Below are 15,622 nucleotides of genomic sequence, written 5' to 3' on the forward strand. Positions count from 1 at the left end.
TTTTTTTTTTTTTTTTTTTTTTTTTTTTTTTTTTTTAAATCTCAGTTGGGTTGAACTGGGTCGATTTGCAGGTATACATTTTATTGGTCGGGTCAACGACCGATTCAAAAATATGGTTACTATCCAACTCTACCCTACCCCACCCCACTTTTAAGATTATTATAAAAATTAAGAATATTTAATATTTATAACTGAGGTTACTTATGCCTTGTAGCTTCTGATATTTGAATATTATGAAATCAAGTGGGTAAGAATTTTTTTTTAATAATTAAAAAAAAAAATCAATCAAACAACTCAGTCCAACCTAAATAGAGAGTTGAGTTAAGTTGTGAAGTCTATTAGAGTTGGTCGAGTCACAGACCAACCAACTGTCAATTTTGAATTGGTTCAAAAGATTTTTACAATGTATTTTTTTCTTATTTTGAGTACGGAGTGACACGTGTTTAATATTTTGTCGTTTAGTTCATTAAATTAATTGTGGGTGTGAATAAGCTTGCGTCTATTAATTTATTAATATACATGTGTGTGGTCATGGTGTTTGTAATAAATAATTATTAGTAATAAAAATAAATTTTTAGGAAAATAATAAATTTGGCACATCAAATTTGTTGATATATATATAGATAATATAAGCCAAATAAAATCCCACGGACATATATAAACATAATATTGAAAAAAAGAAAAATAAATTCAAAAAAAGACATAAGTATGTCTTGGATAACATAAATTTATATAATTGTTGGAAATTGAGACATGACATGTTTTGGATCCCTTCCCTTTATCCAATTTAATACCCAACAAATTTTAAATAATATTAAAAAAATTTAAATTTAGATTTATACCACCAAATCCGAGAAATTATTTCTAGTGTCTGCTATATTATGACCCATGACCCATGACCCACCGAGAATTATACACCGATTGGTGATGTCTCACATTGGTTGGGGAGGAGAATAAGCCACCATTTATAACGGTGTGGAAACCTTCACCTGACAGACGCGTTTTAAAGCCTTGAGGGGAAGCTCGAAAGGGAAAGCCCAAATGGTATTAGAGCCAGACATCGTACGTTGTGCCAGCTTTCTCGTTGTTCTCCAAAGGGGGGTAGACACAAGTCGGTGTGCCAATAAGGACGCTGGGCCCCAAAGGGGGGTGGGTTTGGGGGCGGTCCCACATCGATTAGAGAAAGGAAAGAGTACCAGCGAGGACGCTGAGCCCGCCCCGAAGGGGTGGATTGTGATGTCCCACATTGGTTGGGGAGGAGAACAAACCACCATTTATAAGGGTGTGAAAACCTTCTCCTAGCAGACGCGTTTTAAAGCCTTGAGGGGAAGCTCGAAAGGGAAAGGTCAAATGGTATTAGAGTCAGACATCGTACGATGTGCCAGCCTTCTCGCTGTTCTCTGAAGGGGAGTAGACACAAGGCCGTGTGCCAATAAGGAAGCTGGGCCCCAAAGGGGAGTGGATTTGGGGGCGGTCCCACATCGATTAGAGGAAGGAAAGAGTGGATTGTGATGTCTCACATTGGTTGGGGAGGAGAACAAACCACCATTTATAAGAATGTGAAAACCTTCCCATAGTAGACGCGTTTTAAAGCCTTGAGGGAAAGCCCAAAGAGACAATATGGGCCGTTACAGGAACATATGTACAAATTGCACGTCGGGTCTAACTGGTAGTTCACAAGACGACTCTAACCTAAGTCGCGATGGATCTGAGTCGTTACAGGAACATGTCACAAATTGCATAGTTGGGGTTTAACTGTTTGGTTGAGTCAAGGAACATATGTCACGAACCGTACGGTCGGGTCTGATTGGTAGTTCACACGACGACTCGAACTTGATGTCGTAGTCTCATTGAATTAGACACGGACCACACGGTTAGATCTGATAGGTAATTCCCACGACCATTTTATTGGCATGGTAAGGTATTGTGTTGTATTAGTGTATATTGATGAGGTCTGACATGCTCTCATATATTAATGCTACAATCTTCTTTGTCACGGACCTCATCCCCTTCCCTCTAATAGGGGCGCCTTCCATTTATATCCCATATTTATTTCGTCCCTTACCCTTTCTTTTTCGGAATTTTGTAAAAAAGCCCCTAAACTATGTATAATTACATTCATTATTTTTTTTTAATAATAAAAAATGAAAAAAAAAAGTTAAAAATATTAATAAATTCGAACCGAAAGTGTTGAAAAATATTGTTTGTTATTGTCGTAATAAATTACTTCGATTAATTTTGATGTCGAGTATATCTGTAAAATTGAAATTTTAATATTTTAATAAGCTAATATTGACTTAACCCGTCAATTTACATATTTAAATTTTAGTTACCCAAATACGATTGTATTAATAATTAAAATATCATAAATTCAAATGTTAAATATTTGAAAGTTACAATGCATCACTAGCATTAATTACAAACGTAAAATATCTTAATTTTCATAATAATCTTTTTAAGGCAGAGTAAGGTTGTAACCATATTTTTGGGTTAGTCAGGTTAACTCGATCAATGGAATCTCAACTCGTGAACCAACTCGAATTTTTAATTTTTAAAAAACTCAACCCGACCAAAACCGACAAAATATCTAACCCAACCTGCTATGAACTTAAATATAAATATATTAAATAAAATCTTAGATCCAACAAGGAAATCAAATAATTATCTTTAAAAAAACATAAAAACATACTAAATTAATGTAACAACTGTTTGACTGAATCAGTGAAGGTAAGAGCGTGTATTTTGACCAATTAGACACGTGGGGTCATGTCATTGGTTTAGCGTGTATTATTTAAAGTAATATGGTGGGCCACTGAAACGACGTGGCAATGACAGAGGATCTTATCCGTGCATTCCCCTCCCCGTTCTTGTCACATCAGCCGTTGGATCCTTCAACCCCGCACATGGGGGAGCTTCGTCTGNTTTTTTTTTTTTTTTTTTTTTTTTTTTTTTTTTTGTGTGGATAAATTACATTTTTTTCTCCTAATTTGTACATAATAATAATTATTTCATAATTAACTCTTAAATGTTAGTAATTTCGGTGATTCTAATTATAATATATCGTTTAGGATTTTTGAACTTTCGATCAAGGTTAATATATTGTCGGGAATTTAATGTGCTACAAGGTGGTAGTTCTACTCGAGCATAACCTCATCGAACTCTCTAGAGAGGGCAATGTCGAACACATCGAAGGATATGTCACAGTCGCACTCGGCACTCGCTTCTCAGCAGCAAGTGAGTTAAACCTATTCGTTATTTCGTTGTCTACGACCAAGCGACGTATGCTCGAGCCTCTGGCCCTGTTCAAAAATAAAGTTTAAGAAAACAGAGGCAGAGAGTTTTGAGAAATTGAAATTGGTGTTATATGAGAATGTAAGCAAAAGACAACAACGGCTTACTGCATATAACTATCGGGTAGGGAGACGTTCACTATACACTAATTTTATTTAATTTTAATTATTTTTTATTAGGTTGAATTTATTATTTAATTAAATTATATTTTAATATATAAATAAGGAATAATAAGGATGATAGTGTTTAGGTTACTGTTGCTGACGTAATAAACCGGAGAGGGTGGATTGGGCCCAATACCGGAGACAGCAACCGGTCAGTGTACACATGGGCCTATGGGTATTCAACGCTGGCCCAGGCTTGCCCTCTTGCTCTGTTTCCTAATTTGGCCCAATGTACCAATAGATCATGGTTCGACCATATGAGATATATATTTTCTTTTTCGTTCGAGGTTCTTGAACTTACAATTATGTTTTCGATTGTATCTAAAGAAAATTTCCCGAGGAAGGCAACGAGTTAGAGCTCAGTTATGCTTAGAGATCTTATCACTCGTGTTACGATGTCAGCCCAAGGGGTTGCTCTCGTGGGTGAGGTGTACTTATTGATTAAGCTATGGTGTAAAACTCCCGAGACGAGAGGGTATGCGATCCTCAATTAAACTCGTGTGGCATATGTCTTGATTTTGCATATATGTTGGATTGAAACTTTCGTTTCGTGCACATTACATATATGACAAAAGTGGTTAACCAATGGTAGGTTCCTATACAACAAATAAGAAGTTACAAGTCAATTTGAACATAGCTCACGAGACAAAAGACAAAGTACCAATTACCACCATAATGGCTAATGGTTCGATCTCCACCTCCAATATAAGAAATTAAAACAATTATTTGTCTCGAGATTGAAATTAAAAATTTAAAGACGTGATTATAATAATTCGATCGGGAGTGGTTAGGGTTTGATTGAAGCGTAGAGGCTAGAGGGGGAGAAGTAGGGACAAAAATGTCTTTTCATCCATACTAAAACGAGACAAAATGGGGCTTTGCATGTGAGTTTGGAAAATTTGCCCTAAACAGTATAACATATAATTTTGCACCCGTGACATTCAGTGGGCCCCACCCTTCTCCTACCTCTATCTCTAATCCAATCTCCACCGTCCATTTTACATCCCACTCACTTTACTATTTTAACTCATATTCTTTTGGGCTATATTCCATTTTAATCATTTATATACTTTTAATAAAATTTAAATATAGTATTTTAAATTAATATTTTTTATTAAAAAATAAATAAATAAAACAATAATAATAATAATAATAAATTTTTTTGTGCAATAATACAATTTCATATATTTATTTCAAATTTGAATAATCTTTTTTCCAGTCGAAATGTTTATTTCAACTAAATTGTGGATATAATATTATTTTACGATAATAAATAAATATTTTATTTATTCAAAGTATTATTGGTTTAATTTTTCATATTTTAATAAATTTAGAATATTGACAAAAAATAAATAAATATTTATATTTATTTTTATTTTATATTCAAAATACCTTATTTTAAGAAAAATATATATAATATAAGAAAATTCCAATTTAGAAATATAAAATGATGCAAGAATTTAAAAGAACATGAAGATAACAAGACAATGTTTGTAATAGCAGCAGAGCGCAGCGTGGCTGCTTTCATGTACTTTCCCTTTCATGACAGCCAAATGAGCGCACATTCAGACAAGAAAATGGCACAGAGATTAGCCATCAAAGCTCAGTCCTCTTGTCTTTTTCTCTCATTCCCCTTTCCCAATCCCTCCATCCACTCTACCCTTTTAACCATTTCACTGTTTCTTTCTGGTTCTAGAAAAAAACAGAGCAGCTGACTTGGATCTTCTTGGAAATCGAGCTGCTGGGTGCTTTTTATAAACGCAAATCTTTGGATACAGGACGGAAGGTTAGTGCTCTTCACTTGGTTGTTGTTTTAAATAATGATTTGGAATTTAGAACAGTGTTTTAGATTCACGATCATATGATGCCAAATCCGAATGGTAATTTATTGATCGAGTGAAGCCAAGTGAGAGCCAGGAAATGTTGGCTGTTTTTCTTCTTCCCTAATCCTCCCTACCCATCATGGAAGCGAAGGTCAACAGTTTGTCTGTAGCAGGAAGGAAATTTGTGAGGGCCCAATTAAGAACTTTTGGATTTTGGCTGGAATTGTCACGGGAAATTGTTCCCGGCCTCCAATTCTCTGCAACTGTGATAGATTTTAATCTCCCTGGTTTCTTGTTTCAGTTCATTTTGTGTTCTTCATGAGACCGCCATGTCCATAAGCTGCATGGCTACTGCTTCCTCCTCTTCTCCCACTCAATGCCCACCAGGTGTTTGTGAAAATGCGCGACTGGACCTGAACTCCATAAGGGGTCTTGTTGTCTCTATCAATCAGTATATTCATGAATTCTTGAGCAATGCTGAGGCTAGAACTGCTGTCAAATTGAGATGTATATCCAAGCTAAGAAACCATAAACACGAGTATTTTGAATTCTTGGAACAATCCATCATTTCAAATCTTTACTGGGGTGTTGAGAACATTGAAGATGCAGTTCAAACGAGCAGTTCTGAAGTGAGGGCCACTAAGCTTCAAACTGCTGAACAAATGCTTCAGGTCCCAGCACTGCTTGACGAGCATGGTGAGACGTCAGGAATGGATAATCGTTATTTAGTTTGCTGCTCTTACTTCTATCTTTCCCTGGTCAAGAATCTTCAAGGGGACGAGTGGCAGGTTGCTCTGCACTTCCTTCAATCCCTGCTGGTTTCTCCAAGATTGGTTCTCACCGAGTTTGCTCAAGAATTTTGCTACAGCCTTCTTCTTTCTTTTGCTACATGTTCGAGGCAAGAAAATTGTACAAGTATGAGGTCCGATTCTTGTGTAGAATTTGGCGAGGGTGATTTTGGTGAATCAACTGTAAGACAGGTAGCTAGAAAATACAAGGACTGGCTAATGTATTATCAGGTTATGTCATACGGAGAGACTCGCCAGTGGCAGCAGCAGGGAAGCAGCAGTATGTTTTCTTCTGAAGATGGATCACATTCCTTGTAAGTCTGGGGTAAATTTCTAAGGAATATAAATCTATCCTGACTCGGTATATATCGATTTGAATGTTTACTGAATTTTGCACAGTGCTCGTGTTACTACGACGATACTCGTTTATGCAACATCTTACCAACTGATTCGATGCTAACTACACAATCATTTTGAGAAATGCTTACTGTATGTACGATCTTTATATTGCTCATGGTCAGATGGCCTGATCGTTTGGAATAATAATTGGTGTCTTATTCACTAAGTTATGCTCGGATTGACTTGCATTTGAAATTCATACTCATTAATCTCCTGAAGTAGAAAACAAGGGAGAAAATCATACCATATCAGAGACAGATAGAGGAGAGGTCTCAGTTCCATTATAGGAATGGCTGCAAGAAAATTCAAGTATTAAGAACTTCGTGATGCAATCTCTTCTCATTTTGGCTTTCTTTGAACGTTGCTTCACATTGTTGTCTATCATTGCTTGCATCAGTACTAGCAAAAGTTGCATTACTAAGTGTACAAATTTCATTGTCTCTGGAGCTAATACACGTTCCTTGCTCTAAATAGGCACGGCTCATTTTCCAGGATTGAAGATTCAAAGGCAATTGATTGCGGGCTTGCCCAGCCAACTGTTTCCCATGTAAGTATTGAAGGTTGCTCAGGAAGACCCCATCTCTAGTTTCATTCTATTAGTTGGGTTCTATGATTAATACTTCCTCACTCTCTCTCTTGCCTTTTATGTTGGGAAACTGAATCCAGTATGACATTATATCGCCACTTGATCATATTGATGTATTTCAAGATAAAACAAACACGTCGCAAGATGTTCCACGATGTGAAGAATTGGGGAATTCCGGAAAAAATTTGGGTCTCATCCCAGAACCTCAATTAAATGATGGGGGATTCTGGAGAGATTCTAGTACCAAGTTCATTGGAGACCTGTTGAAGGATTCCCATCTCGGTTCACCAACTTCATTATTCTCATCAATGAACGATTCCGAAAGTGACAGTGATTTTGAGGTTTGTCCATACTCCTGCCCCAATTCTATTGCTTTCTTATTGTTCAAACCCAATTTGTTATTGTCTTCCATGATGTCAGTATGTTACTAATTTTTCTATTTGCCAGGCAGGTATGAACTACACTAATCACTCTAAGAGAAGCGCACAAGAAGACATGCCGGAAAACTTTTATCAGTTCGGTCAAGAATGCTTATGCTTATTATACTTGACTGTCCTTTTATATCAAATCTCGACCATATAACTGAATCTTTTATGCGCTGACTTTACAGGAAGCTGCGTTATGCTCGCTCCAAATCTGACACAGAACAGAGTTTGATATCATTGACCAGTGCTTCTCTAAGTAGGGTGCAGGAACATTACATTGAAGCAAACATGATGAAATCCATTTCAAACAAATTCAATGATTACAAGTTATGTAGCGAAGAACAAAAAGACCTAGAACCTCAGATCCTCCAAAATTGTTTTGAAGATAGTGAACCAAAAGAATTGTTAGTAAACCCATGCAAATTACAGACTTTTGATAGTGCTTTACCTTTAGCGCTCGGTCAGGGTTCGACCTGTCAGATTAGTAAGCAGAATAGTGCTAAAGGGCAATTATATCATGCAAATAGCAGAAAAGATTCAAAGAGTGAAATATTGGGACTTGTAGAGAAAGCGATATCAAGATTATGTTTCTCAGAAGGATTAGGAAACTACGATGACGAGTATGCCGTGGAAGTTTCAACGGTTTACAAAATGTTGAATAACAAAACGGGAGTACAATACACCATGTTAAAGGATTTGATAATGGATCAATTGGTGACAGGCATTTCAACTTCTAAAGAGGAAAAGGTTATAAGGGCATCAGTTTCTCTGCTCACAACTATAATTTCCGAGAACAATTCGGTTATAGAAGATATCAAGAAGAAGGGTTTACAGTTATGTGATTTGGCTACTGCTCTAAAACAGAATGTTCATGAGGCTGCAATTCTTATCTACCTCATCAGTCCATCCCCAAGGGAAATCAAGTCCTTAGAGCTTCTACCTGTTCTGGTGGAGATCATAAGCACCTCAAGATGTTATAATACTTGGTCACCACCACTTATGTTGACTCCTCCTGCAGCATCAATGATGATCATTGAAGTAATGGTAACTGCGTTTGACGAGGACACAAATAAGATGCATTTGGTAGAAATCAGCTCACCAAGTGTTCTTTGTGGGCTTCTAGAAGTTGCAAGAACCAACAATGTGGAAGGATTGGTGTCTCTAGGCAGTATTCTTGTAAAATGCATGCAACTTGATGGAGAGTGCAGAAGCTATATATCAAAATTCATCTCAGTGGCTCCATTTCTCTGTCTCTTACAAAGTGATAAGAAGGAAGCAGTACATATCACACTTCAAGTATTCAATGAAATCCTTCGTGTTCCTAGGTATGAACAAATGCACCGATTGCGTTCTTTCACGTTCTACTACAACTGTTTAGAACTACCTCAAATCGTCAATGAAGAAAATATATACTTGTTTTGTATCATTAGTTGATTCATGATATATTTTAGGGTCATTGGACTTATGAAGTGAACAAGGATAAATCTCACAGTGTCCCTTTTCAAAAAAAAAAAAAATCTCACACTGGCCAGTTTAGACTTGCATGAGTTCCTTTTATTTTCGACGCAACCTTATATCGAAATTAAGTTGTTTACCGGAAACAGTTTTTTTTAATACAATTCTGACTCTCTTGTTTAGGTCTTCTGCCATTAGCTTGTTGCAAAGGATTAAGAATGAAGGGGGAAATGACATCATTCACATACTAATGCTTTGTGTCAATCATTTGCAAACTGAATATCAACTTTTGGCTGCAAATTTATTGATTCAATTACTTGTACTGGTAAGTGTTTAATTTAATTGTGTGGTTTGTCCAATTTAGTTTCAGTTGACAACCCTAGAATGTATATCTACAGGACAACGGTTCCACAACGAGCTTCTTAAAAGAAGAGGCTGTACATGTCCTTCTCAGGTCAGTGGCATGCGAAGAAACCTCTGCTATGCAGCTGTTGTCTGCATCGATTTTGTCAACTCTTGGTGGAACGTTTGCTTGGACAGGAGAACCATACACAGTTGCATGGTTGCTTAAAAAAGTTGGTTTGAGTTCTGATCATCAGAACATGATCAAATCGTTCAATTGGCTAGACCAAAGCTTGCAGGTGAGCGTCAAGAATAGTATAACTGGTTGCATTATACTGTTCGACCTTACAACATTAAATGAACTTGTAGGATGCTGGCATGGACTCATGGTGCAGTCTGATGGCCAGAAACATCATCTGTATCGGGGAACCCGTCTTTCATGCTTTAGAAAAGGGTTTAAAGAGCAACATAAAGAAGGTTTCTAGGGACTGTTTGACAACAATTGCATGGCTTGGATGTGAGATTGCAAAGAGTCCAAGTAGCATTAGATGTTCTGCTTGTGAGATCTTACTCAGTAGAATTGAGCTGTTCTTGCATCCCGGAGTAGAACTCGAAGAAAGGCTTCTGGCATGTCTCTGCATCTTCAACTATACGTCTGGAAAAGGTAATACATTTTCTAAGATGCATGTTCGATTGCCACAGTGATAGAGGGTACAGTCCCTCCCTGTTACAGAATTTCTAAATAACATGCTCAATGGAAAGTCATGCAATGATTTGAAATGTCCTCGAGCGACTACACTGATTCTCAATGCACATTTATGTATAGGGATGCAAAAGCTTACTAATTTCTCTGAAGGAGTACGTGAGTCACTAAGACGTCTTTCGCATATAACTTGGATGGCAGAAGAGTTGCATCAAGTAGCAGATTATCTTATGCCCAATAATTCAGTAAGTGAAAGAGCTTCATCATCGAAAAACGATTCAATGAATTACTGAAAGCTATTTAAATATACTTTTTGTAATTACAATCATTGACAGATTTCATTGTTTGCCTTTCTAACATCCTTCAAATTGTAAGAGCAGCGAATTTCGTGCGTGCACACGCAAGTTCTAGAGCTGGGTTTCAACAGCAGTGGAGCTGTATGTGCCCTCATCTTTTACAAAGGTCTTCTTTTCGGTGGATACTCAGATGGTTCAATTAAGGTGAAGAAAATAAGAGTGGGCTTCAATAAACACGTTTGAGATGTTAACAAATAGTTGTCATTTCAGTAAAAGCAATGGGGAAAGAAATATTTTTCTACCACAAAATTGAAAACATGACCTGTGTGCATAACTATAGGTGTGGAACATCAAGGGACAATCGGCATCACTTCTATGGGACATAAAGAAGCATAGAAAAGCAGTAACATGTTTTTCGCATTTTGAATCTGGGGAGAGTCTTCTAAGCGGATCTTCCGATAAAACTATTCGAGTATGTCGCTAATGCTGCCGTGATAACATTTAGCTTAATGTGGATGGGCAGTAGTAGAAGGTTGAATAAGCTGTTTCTTGTTTATACAGGTTTGGAAAATGATCCAGGGAAGATTGGAGTGCATCGAAGTCATAGAGTCCAAGGAACAAATCCAACATTTAGGGGCATATGGACAAATAATCTTTGCAATTACACATGGCCATGGCTTGAAGGTGATGATAATATTATCACTTAGATTGCAGTATAATTACGAAGGAAACGACTGCAAAGATTAACTACGCACCGTTACATGCGCTTATCCAAAATATCAGCAAACTAAATAGAATAATGTCTGAAACATGCTGATTTTGGAATTTTTCATTTGAACTATACATACTATTATGTTCTAGGTGATTGATGCATCAAGAACAACAAAAGTTCTTTTCAAGAGTAAGAATTTGAAGTGCATGAAGGTGGTTCAAGGAAGAGTTTACGCAGGCTGCACCGATTCGAGCATACAGGTTAGTTTGTTCCCCCCTTTTGTCCCAGAAAAACTCCATAATAAACATCCACTAAAGAAAACCTGTTGTAATTAGGAGTTTTCTGTGACCAACAAATGGGAACAAGAGATCAAGCCACCTTCTAAAAGTTGGATGATGATGCACCACAAGGCTATCAACTCACTTGCTGTGTACAAGGACTGGCTTTTTTGTGCTAGTTCAATAGTTCAAGGCTCGTTATTTCAGGTAGAACAATTACCGTAGCTAGAACAATTATTATTAGAAATCACGAACCTCCATAATGGTATGATATTGTCCACTTTGAGCGTAAGCTCTCATGACTTTACTTTTGGTTTCCCCAAAAGGCCTCATACCAATGGAAATATTTTTCTTACTTATAAACTCATGATCAACCCCTTAATTAGCTGACGTGGGACTCCAACCCCAACAATTCTCAACCATTATACCATAAACATCCACTAATTGTTGGAATAAATGCAGAACTGGAGAAGACATGAAAAGCCCAAAATGAATATTGTAACTGGTAAAGGAGACGTCGTGCAAGCGATGAGTGTCGTTGAAGATTTCGTGTACATAATCTGTAAATCTTCAGTAAGCAGCATTCAGGTAATCATCGACGTGTATTTTCTCGAACAATAATGTGTAATCTCTATGTTATGATCATGGTTTTCATGAGTTCATTATTGAAAAAGTAGATATGGTTGAGAAAGGCACAGCACAAAGTGGGGAGAGTTTCAGCTAGTAGCAGGATAACATGTCTGCTTACAGCCAATGACATGGTTCTTTGTGGCACAGAGACGGGCAAAATTAAGGTAATTGATGCCCCTTTGAATATCATTACTGTTATTATCTAAAATAACTAATTCAAACTTTTGAATTCTCTTTATTTCCAACCCGAGAGTAAGAAGTTTCATAAACAAGTCAATAGCGTGTCTGTAACAGTCCAAGCCCACCGCTAGCAGATATTGTCCTCTTTGGACTTTCCCTTCCGGGTTTCCCCTCAAAGTTTTTAAAACGCGTTTGCTAGGAGAGGTTTCCACACCCTTATAAAGAATGTTTCATTCTCCTCCCCAATCGATGTAAGATCTCACAGTGTCATTCTCCTTTTCATTTCACTCACTCGTATCTCTTCTACGCCATTGATTTTCGATTCCATGATTATAAGTTCATTCCATACCGGGTCAAACTGGAATAGGGCTAGGTTAGAGAAAGGGTCATCCGAGCGTATTTAAATAGATCCTGTGTTTACATATGGATCCCTACGTCCTTACATTCTATTTAGGATTAGGTACAGGCGTACGGACCTCTTTTTTACATATCTCTTGGGCTTTGTCCTTTTTCCCTTTCCACTCACACTCGGATCTCTTTGTTCAGAAAGTGATTTCTATTCCTACCTCGTTTCTTCCTCGCTTGCCTCGTTTTCTCCATTGTTCATAATCTCTGATCTCTATCCAAGATTGATTCTTCTCTGCTGATAGAAATCCTTACCTCTCTGTAATGGCTGAAATGGGCAGGGCTGGATCCCCATCTAGCAGAAGATATAAGAAAGTTTATGAACTTCCATACTGTAGCAACAAGGAGTGGTATATTTTGTTTGATTCATACCAACACAGCATATCTATTACACGTTAAAGAAGGAAGGAACTCTGAGAATGTTGCTGCAGCAAGAACTTCAGCTTTAAACCATCTAGTTTGTGTTTATATAGATTTTTCTTTACTGGTTTGAATGCGTATCTATGAAATTGTATATGAAGTCAAATTCAACAAAATAAGTCAGTTTTGGAATGGAAAACCTGATATGGTTCTTCCTGGATGCTGTGAAGCTGTGTATTATCATATCATCAATCTTTTTTTGATTTTCAAATTTTTGTTCTGATATATAAATTACGGTTTAAATTCCATGTTCGTGTTATTCTTTCTACTTATGCTATATGGAGACAGATTAATAAGGGTCGAAGTTACAAATTTGGTAACGATGGTTGAGAAAAAAAAGTAAACTTTTGTTCTTATGGTTTGATAAAACCTTCATGGGGGAGAGGAACGAGTTCCAATGGATGCTAGGCTCCGAAGGGGGNATTAGAAATCACGAACCTCCATAATGGTATGATATTGTCCACTTTGAGCGTAAGCTCTCATGACTTTACTTTTGGTTTCCCCAAAAGGCCTCATACCAATGGAAATATTTTTCTTACTTATAAACTCATGATCAACCCCTTAATTAGCTGACGTGGGACTCCAACCCCAACAATTCTCAACCATTATACCATAAACATCCACTAATTGTTGGAATAAATGCAGAACTGGAGAAGACATGAAAAGCCCAAAATGAATATTGTAACTGGTAAAGGAGACGTCGTGCAAGCGATGAGTGTCGTTGAAGATTTCGTGTACATAATCTGTAAATCTTCAGTAAGCAGCATTCAGGTAATCATCGACGTGTATTTTCTCGAACAATAATGTGTAATCTCTATGTTATGATCATGGTTTTCATGAGTTCATTATTGAAAAAGTAGATATGGTTGAGAAAGGCACAGCACAAAGTGGGGAGAGTTTCAGCTAGTAGCAGGATAACATGTCTGCTTACAGCCAATGACATGGTTCTTTGTGGCACAGAGACGGGCAAAATTAAGGTAATTGATGCCCCTTTGAATATCATTACTGTTATTATCTAAAATAACTAATTCAAACTTTTGAATTCTCTTTATTTCCAACCCGAGAGTAAGAAGTTTCATAAACAAGTCAATAGCGTGTCTGTAACAGTCCAAGCCCACCGCTAGCAGATATTGTCCTCTTTGGACTTTCCCTTCCGGGTTTCCCCTCAAAGTTTTTAAAACGCGTTTGCTAGGAGAGGTTTCCACACCCTTATAAAGAATGTTTCATTCTCCTCCCCAATCGATGTAAGATCTCACAGTGTCATTCTCCTTTTCATTTCACTCACTCGTATCTCTTCTACGCCATTGATTTTCGATTCCATGATTATAAGTTCATTCCATACCGGGTCAAACTGGAATAGGGCTAGGTTAGAGAAAGGGTCATCCGAGCGTATTTAAATAGATCCTGTGTTTACATATGGATCCCTACGTCCTTACATTCTATTTAGGATTAGGTACAGGCGTACGGACCTCTTTTTTACATATCTCTTGGGCTTTGTCCTTTTTCCCTTTCCACTCACACTCGGATCTCTTTGTTCAGAAAGTGATTTCTATTCCTACCTCGTTTCTTCCTCGCTTGCCTCGTTTTCTCCATTGTTCATAATCTCTGATCTCTATCCAAGATTGATTCTTCTCTGCTGATAGAAATCCTTACCTCTCTGTAATGGCTGAAATGGGCAGGGCTGGATCCCCATCTAGCAGAAGATATAAGAAAGTTTATGAACTTCCATACTGTAGCAACAAGGAGTGGTATATTTTGTTTGATTCATACCAACACAGCATATCTATTACACGTTAAAGAAGGAAGGAACTCTGAGAATGTTGCTGCAGCAAGAACTTCAGCTTTAAACCATCTAGTTTGTGTTTATATAGATTTTTCTTTACTGGTTTGAATGCGTATCTATGAAATTGTATATGAAGTCAAATTCAACAAAATAAGTCAGTTTTGGAATGGAAAACCTGATATGGTTCTTCCTGGATGCTGTGAAGCTGTGTATTATCATATCATCAATCTTTTTTTGATTTTCAAATTTTTGTTCTGATATATAAATTACGGTTTAAATTCCATGTTCGTGTTATTCTTTCTACTTATGCTATATGGAGACAGATTAATAAGGGTCGAAGTTACAAATTTGGTAACGATGGTTGAGAAAAAAAAGTAAACTTTTGTTCTTATGGTTTGATAAAACCTTCATGGGGGAGAGGAACGAGTTCCAATGGATGCTAGGCTCCGAAGGGGGTGGATTGTGAGATCCTACATCAATTGGAGAGGAGAACGAGTGTCAGCGAGGATGCTGGGTCTTAAAGGGGATGAATTGTGAGATCTTACATCGATTGGAGAAGAGAACGAGTGCCAATAAGGATGTTGGGCCTTGAAGGAAGAGGTGGATTGTGAGATCCCACCTCGGTTGGATAGGGGAACGAACCATTCTTTATTAGGGTAAGTTTAGGCCGTTACATAAAAGATCTTAACATCATCCAATTGAATCACACCACGATTCACATTTGACATATTAGATGCAATCTTAATTGTCGGGATCTCTCGTAAACATCCAAAGCATAGCGTACGACTCATAATAATAAAAATACTACACAAATTACCATCATGGCAGGTGAGGTTTGAGGACCCATAGTCTTGTTCAATGAGCCAATCAGCTCAAATTCATTTATAAAAAAAAAAAAAAAAAAAAAAAAAAAAAAAAAAAAAAAAAAAAAAAAAAAAAAAA

At 37.1% G+C, this 15,622-nt stretch overlaps 1 protein-coding gene across 3 annotated transcripts; it reads left to right on the forward strand.

The window, feature by feature from the left end:
* The first annotated feature begins 4,964 nt into the window (after nucleotides 1–4,964).
* Nucleotides 4,965–13,108, forward strand: LOC111790133 (putative E3 ubiquitin-protein ligase LIN-1). Of its 3 annotated transcripts, none has more exons than XM_023670963.1 (18): nucleotides 4,965–5,462; nucleotides 5,580–6,380; nucleotides 6,940–7,012; nucleotides 7,132–7,392; nucleotides 7,499–7,566; nucleotides 7,662–8,801; nucleotides 9,115–9,256; nucleotides 9,330–9,572; nucleotides 9,643–9,937; nucleotides 10,100–10,221; nucleotides 10,357–10,476; nucleotides 10,613–10,744; nucleotides 10,834–10,956; nucleotides 11,134–11,244; nucleotides 11,320–11,469; nucleotides 11,725–11,850; nucleotides 11,940–12,056; nucleotides 12,759–13,108. In XM_023670963.1, the coding sequence occupies exons 2-18, from the start codon at nucleotides 5,608–5,610 to the stop codon at nucleotides 12,774–12,776; spliced, it is 4,014 nt and encodes a 1,337-aa protein (XP_023526731.1). In that variant the 5' UTR covers nucleotides 4,965–5,462; nucleotides 5,580–5,607; the 3' UTR covers nucleotides 12,777–13,108. The 3 variants fall into 3 exon arrangements, with proteins under 3 accessions (XP_023526731.1, XP_023526729.1, XP_023526732.1); XM_023670961.1 differs by having other exon boundaries at nucleotides 4,965–5,241; nucleotides 5,358–6,380; XM_023670964.1 differs by having other exon boundaries at nucleotides 4,965–5,241.
* Nucleotides 13,109–15,622: the final 2,514 nt, after the last annotated feature.

Source organism: Cucurbita pepo, chromosome LG03 (assembly GCF_002806865.2).
Source record: "Cucurbita pepo subsp. pepo cultivar mu-cu-16 chromosome LG03, ASM280686v2, whole genome shotgun sequence".
NCBI lineage: Eukaryota > Viridiplantae > Streptophyta > Magnoliopsida > Cucurbitales > Cucurbitaceae > Cucurbita > Cucurbita pepo.

Bases quoted from the DNA above. Each gene is read 5' to 3' on its own strand.
- LOC111790133 (XM_023670963.1), top strand. From the start codon at position 5,608: ATGTCCATAAGCTGCATGGCTACTGCTTCCTCCTCTTCTCCCACTCAA. The intron at 7,013-7,131 runs GTAAGTATTGAA...AACTGAATCCAG, and splicing joins CCCAGCCAACTGTTTCCCAT to TATGACATTATATCGCCACT. The intron at 9,257-9,329 runs GTAAGTGTTTAA...GTATATCTACAG, and splicing joins TGATTCAATTACTTGTACTG to GACAACGGTTCCACAACGAG.